The 4,748-nt window shown below is 30.8% G+C and overlaps 1 protein-coding gene across 1 annotated transcript; it reads right to left on the bottom strand.

The window, feature by feature from the left end:
• Positions 1-626: 626 nt before the first annotated feature.
• LOC146721274 (uncharacterized) lies at positions 627-2,863 on the bottom strand. Its single transcript, XM_085487228.1, has 3 exons — positions 2,134-2,863; positions 1,774-1,860; positions 627-1,104 (listed from the first exon to the last, which is right to left on the bottom strand). The coding sequence occupies exons 1-3, from the start codon at positions 2,332-2,334 to the stop codon at positions 1,006-1,008; spliced, it is 387 nt and encodes a 128-aa protein (XP_085343354.1). The 5' UTR covers positions 2,335-2,863; the 3' UTR covers positions 627-1,005.
• Positions 2,864-4,748: the final 1,885 nt, after the last annotated feature.

Below are 4,748 nucleotides of genomic sequence, written 5' to 3'. Positions count from 1 at the left end.
GTATAAAAAAGAGTTTTAAGTCTATCGTTAATAGTGTCAAAAATGAATTTTACCGGGTAATTATTATTTATTAGGATGTTAATAATCAATTCTATATTATCCTGATGAAATGAAGGATGTGATAATAAAATTACCCTATCAATCAGACCGATGATCGTTCCTCTTTTTTGACATATAGGGTGTTGTGAAAGAAAATTCAAGTACCTTCCAGAAAACGTAGGCTTTCTAAACCAATTACATGTAATTTTATTATCTTTTGATATTAACTTGATGTCCAAAAAACTCAAACTATGGTTTTTTTCCTTTTCCATTGTGAATTGAATATGCGGGTGTAGCGAATTAAAAGTGTTTAACGTATGTTCAATATATTTATTAGGTACTGACAAAATAAGGTCGTCGACATATCTGTTTTTTTTTATTACAGAATGGATAAAAAAGAAGCAAAGAAAAAGTTGGAGGAATTAATAGAGAAAGAAGAAAAAATTAAAAAATGGAAGCAAGAGTTGAAGGATATTTTAAAAGATAGTGATAAAGCAGATGAAGAAAGGTATATATATTGTTCTATACATATGTTTAAATATACTATATACAATATTAAAATATTATATTTGTATATACGAGGGCGGTCCGATAAGTACTTAGCCTACAAAAGAAAAACGAAAATTTTGGAAAAGTGGCGATTTATTTCTCAACATAGTCTCCTTTCGATACACTTGACCCAGCGATGCTCCAACTTCTTTAACCCATCTAAAAAATACGTTTTCTCGAGGTCTGCAAAGTAGGCCTCCGTGGCGGCGATGACCTCCTCATTCGACTCAAATTTCTGCCCGGCGAGTGACTTTTTCAAGTTTGGAAACAAAAAAAGTCGCACGGGGCCAAATCTGGAGAATACGGTGGATGGGGCAGCAGTTCGTAGTGCAATTCGACCAATTTGGCCGTGGTGACGGCGATTGCGCTTGTTGTCCGGAGTGAGCAAACGCGGCACCCATCGCGCCGACAGCTTTCTCATGCCCAAAATTTTTTTGCAGGATATGACCCACACGATAGTAAATCTCTTTTGCGATACTGGCACCATCGGGCGGTGAGCGAGAGGGTAACCACTAGCTAAAATGTTGTCCCACAGATTACATGATTTTATTTGATTTCATGATTTCATCTAATTACAAACGATTTCATCTGATTATAAATGATTTCATCTGATTACAAATGATTTCATCTGATTGCAAATGGATTTTTTCCATTACATATGAAATCATTTCATAAAAGTAATGATTTCATCTGATTACACAATGCATTTTCGTGATTGCACATGTAATCATTTAGGATTTTATGTGACACATAAAATTATAAATAGCATTTTATCTTGAATTTGATCGTAATTTATAAATCGTTTAAAGTGGAGCTTAAGTAAATTCCAACCTATATTATGTATAAGAAGAACAAAGATTATGAAAAATAACATATAAAATAAAAAATAAGAGAGCATAAACATAATGACAAACATGTTTTATTGCTTCACAACAAAAAATATACTTTATATATTCTACGAGTACTCAATTTGTAAGTTTCATTATAAGTTATATAAAAATAAACCAAATATATATAAACATAAACCAAATTAAAAATACAAATGGCTATATGATATACGTATAGCTTCTCAAAATAAAAAATAATATTATTTAAAACTTATCCTAAATTGTAAGTTGCAAGTTCCTGTGGAGAGAATGAATAAAATCCTTTGGCATCGATATTAGGAAAAGATAATTTACGTACAATATTTATTTTTTCTTCAACGATAGCCATTTCCACAGAAGCAGGCGAAAAATTCTTGACAACTTGCTTTTCGACTTGCTTATTTACCTGAAAAATAATTTTTGAAAATTGCAATTTTACATTATTTTAATTTAAGTTATCATTACTTTGTTAATATTAAAATAAAGTACTTTCAATGTACTTATTTATTTAGATTAAAAATTGGAATTATCCTCATAATTATATATTTATTAAATTTTAATTAATTGTGTGGTTTATTTATTTACGTTTATTTGTGTAATTTTAATAATTAAGTATATACCAGTAATGTTTACATATTACATAAATTAGATACATATTTGAATTACATTATATACTTACTTTATTTTGGTTTTTTAACCATGTCATTATTAAAGCATAAATACTATCGTGCTCCGTGTTCAAATTAATATCGGATCCACTATTGATATGCTGCGAGGAACTCGGCGAGTCTTCATCTTGAGATTTACTTGCTTGATAAATTTTTCCGAGGTTTTTCCTTTTTTGACAGTTAGATTTTTTTAATTCGGGTGTGAAATACATTTTATCACAAGAGAGCTTGCTAGTAATAAAATTTTATATTTCACTGAGTAATATTTTATGTCCGGTTGGAATGCGGAACTCACTAGGACAGCAATAATATTTGTCGAAATAATTGTAGTAATTCTCGTCTTTTTTTATGAACTTGAACATTTCATTCCTGCCAAAAAGTCCCAACTCTTCAATATTTTCTGTTGATATATTCTGTATGGTGATGGGTGTGTCATATCCTTCAAATCGCAAGAGATTTTTTAAATATATGGGAATTTTCAGCCCCATTCCCGTCTCTATCATATGCCACATTGCGACATCCGCAGATGGCTCCTTCTCGGTCTGAACATCAATATTAACGTAGGTTTTTTCCTCGATGTTTTTGTTTATAATCTCCTCGTCTTGCTTATTCCCTTCCATTATATACTGATAAAGAATCACTGATAAAGAATATTTGCACTGAACACTGAACTTTCGACACGCACGTCTTTGTATAGATTATGAGGTGTCAGCGAGGTTGATTACAGATTATAGAGGGAACATAAACAATAGAACAACAGCAGATAGTGGGAATAGACCGGCGCGGCGCGGCGCTAACCGTCGCGCCGACGCGACGGTTTTAACACATTACTACGGAAAGTGCCACACATGATTTCATCACAGATTTCATAATGATTACACATGATTCCAATGATTACACGAAAATTCAAAATGATTTCTGCTGACTACATATAATTTCATTATGATTTCTAATGATTCCGCATGATTTCATTTGACTTTATCAATCACATCTGATTGCAAACGATTACACGGGATTTCATAAGGATTTCATAAGGATTTCATAATGATTTCGGGGACACTGTCCCACGATTACATTAAGTGGTTACCCCCTTGGCGGTGAGGCTAAGTATTTATCGGACCACCCTCGTAATTACACGTACATGCGCGCACACACACACAACACACACGCACGCACGCACATATATATATATATATATATATATATATATATGTATGTATATATATATCCTAAAAAAATCATAAAAATGAAAAGGTTAGGCCATGTTCAAAAGAAGGTACTCAAAAATTTAAACGATCTAATAATAAATTATCACGAAAAGTAACTGATATGTTATTCAAGGTGCCAGTTCAAAGTGAACATACGTAAAGTGTATATTATCTAAATTTAGTAATAATATATTACCATGAAAAGTAACTGTGATATTTTATTCAAGGTGCAAGTTCACATTGAATATACATACATATAAGTAAAACTGATTACAATTTGATTCTAGAAAATAAGTGCGATATGTTATTCTTAGTGCACAAAATATAATAGTCGTTTATAGAGATTTGATTTGAAATTCATACTAGCCCGTACAATGAAAAATAATTGCTCGTAATTCCAGAGTACCAATTTGTTAATGACTCAGAAAAATAACATGGCGGCCTGCACTCAAAAAACTATGATGTTTCTCGATGTCTATTTAGAAATAATGTCGAAGCTCTTACAGAATAATTACTACAACATTTGAAATACGAAAAGTATTACATTAGAAGAAGATTAGATTAGAATAAGGATTCAACGTATTTTTAAAAGCTCTACACACACAACGAAGTGAATATACAAAACTATATACAAATACCTTTTTCTTCTGTGTTTCTGAAGAAAATTGTAAGTCAAATGAAACCTTGCACTTTGAGAACCATGTCACTTACTTTTCAGAGTCAAATTGATAAATTTTTTTTGTATATTTTAATGATATTTATTTCTCACTTGTATCTTGAATAATTAATATGTAATTTTTTATTGTATATTACGACAAATAATCAGTAAACTTTTTAAGCGTATAGCTTTATTGTAGTTGACCTGAGAACTGTACATTTATAAATTTTACTTAATATACACCCGTTTCGAGCAACAAAGCAAAGTTTTCTGATCAATAACTTACTCCCTGAACATACGGTATAACACAAATCGGAAGTTGATACGAAAATTCGAAATTTTACTAAAGAAAGATTGGAGGTTTTTAATTTATACAATTTTCACAACTCTTATTTCAATTATTTATTCTACCCATCGAAAGTTTCTTGAGAGCAGGCCGCCATGTTATTTTTCTGAGTCATTAACAAATTGGTACTCTGGAATTACGAGCAATTATTTTTCATTGTACGGGCTAGTATGAATTTCAAATCAAATCTCTATAAACGACTATTATATTTTGTGCACTAAGAATAACATATCGCACTTATTTTCTAGAATCAAATTGTAATCAGTTTTACTTATATGTATGTATATTCAATGTGAACTTGCACCTTGAATAAAATATCACAGTTACTTTTCATGGTAATATATTATTACTAAATTTAGATAATATACACTTTACGTATGTTCACTTTGAACTGGCACCTTGAATAACATATCA

Source organism: Nylanderia fulva, unplaced genomic scaffold (genome assembly GCF_048542155.1).
Source record: "Nylanderia fulva isolate GAGA-0341 unplaced genomic scaffold, ASM4854215v1 Scaffold51, whole genome shotgun sequence".
Classification (NCBI taxonomy): domain Eukaryota; kingdom Metazoa; phylum Arthropoda; class Insecta; order Hymenoptera; family Formicidae; genus Nylanderia; species Nylanderia fulva.
The sequence above is the reverse complement of the archived record's forward strand: the minus strand, read 5'-3'. Positions and strand labels throughout refer to the sequence as shown.

What these genes read in the sequence shown, in the direction of transcription:
- LOC146721274 (XM_085487228.1), bottom strand. Translation starts at nt 2,334, where the DNA reads ATGTATTTCACACCCGAATTAAAAAAATCTAACTGTCAAAAAAGGAAA. An exon ending in GGTTAAAAAACCAAAATAAA is followed by an intron (nt 1,861 to 2,133) that starts GTAAGTATATAA and finishes ATTATTTTTCAG; the next exon opens with GTAAATAAGCAAGTCGAAAA. An exon ending in TTGAAGAAAAAATAAATATT is followed by an intron (nt 1,105 to 1,773) that starts GTACGTAAATTA and finishes ACAACATTTTAG; the next exon opens with CTAGTGGTTACCCTCTCGCT.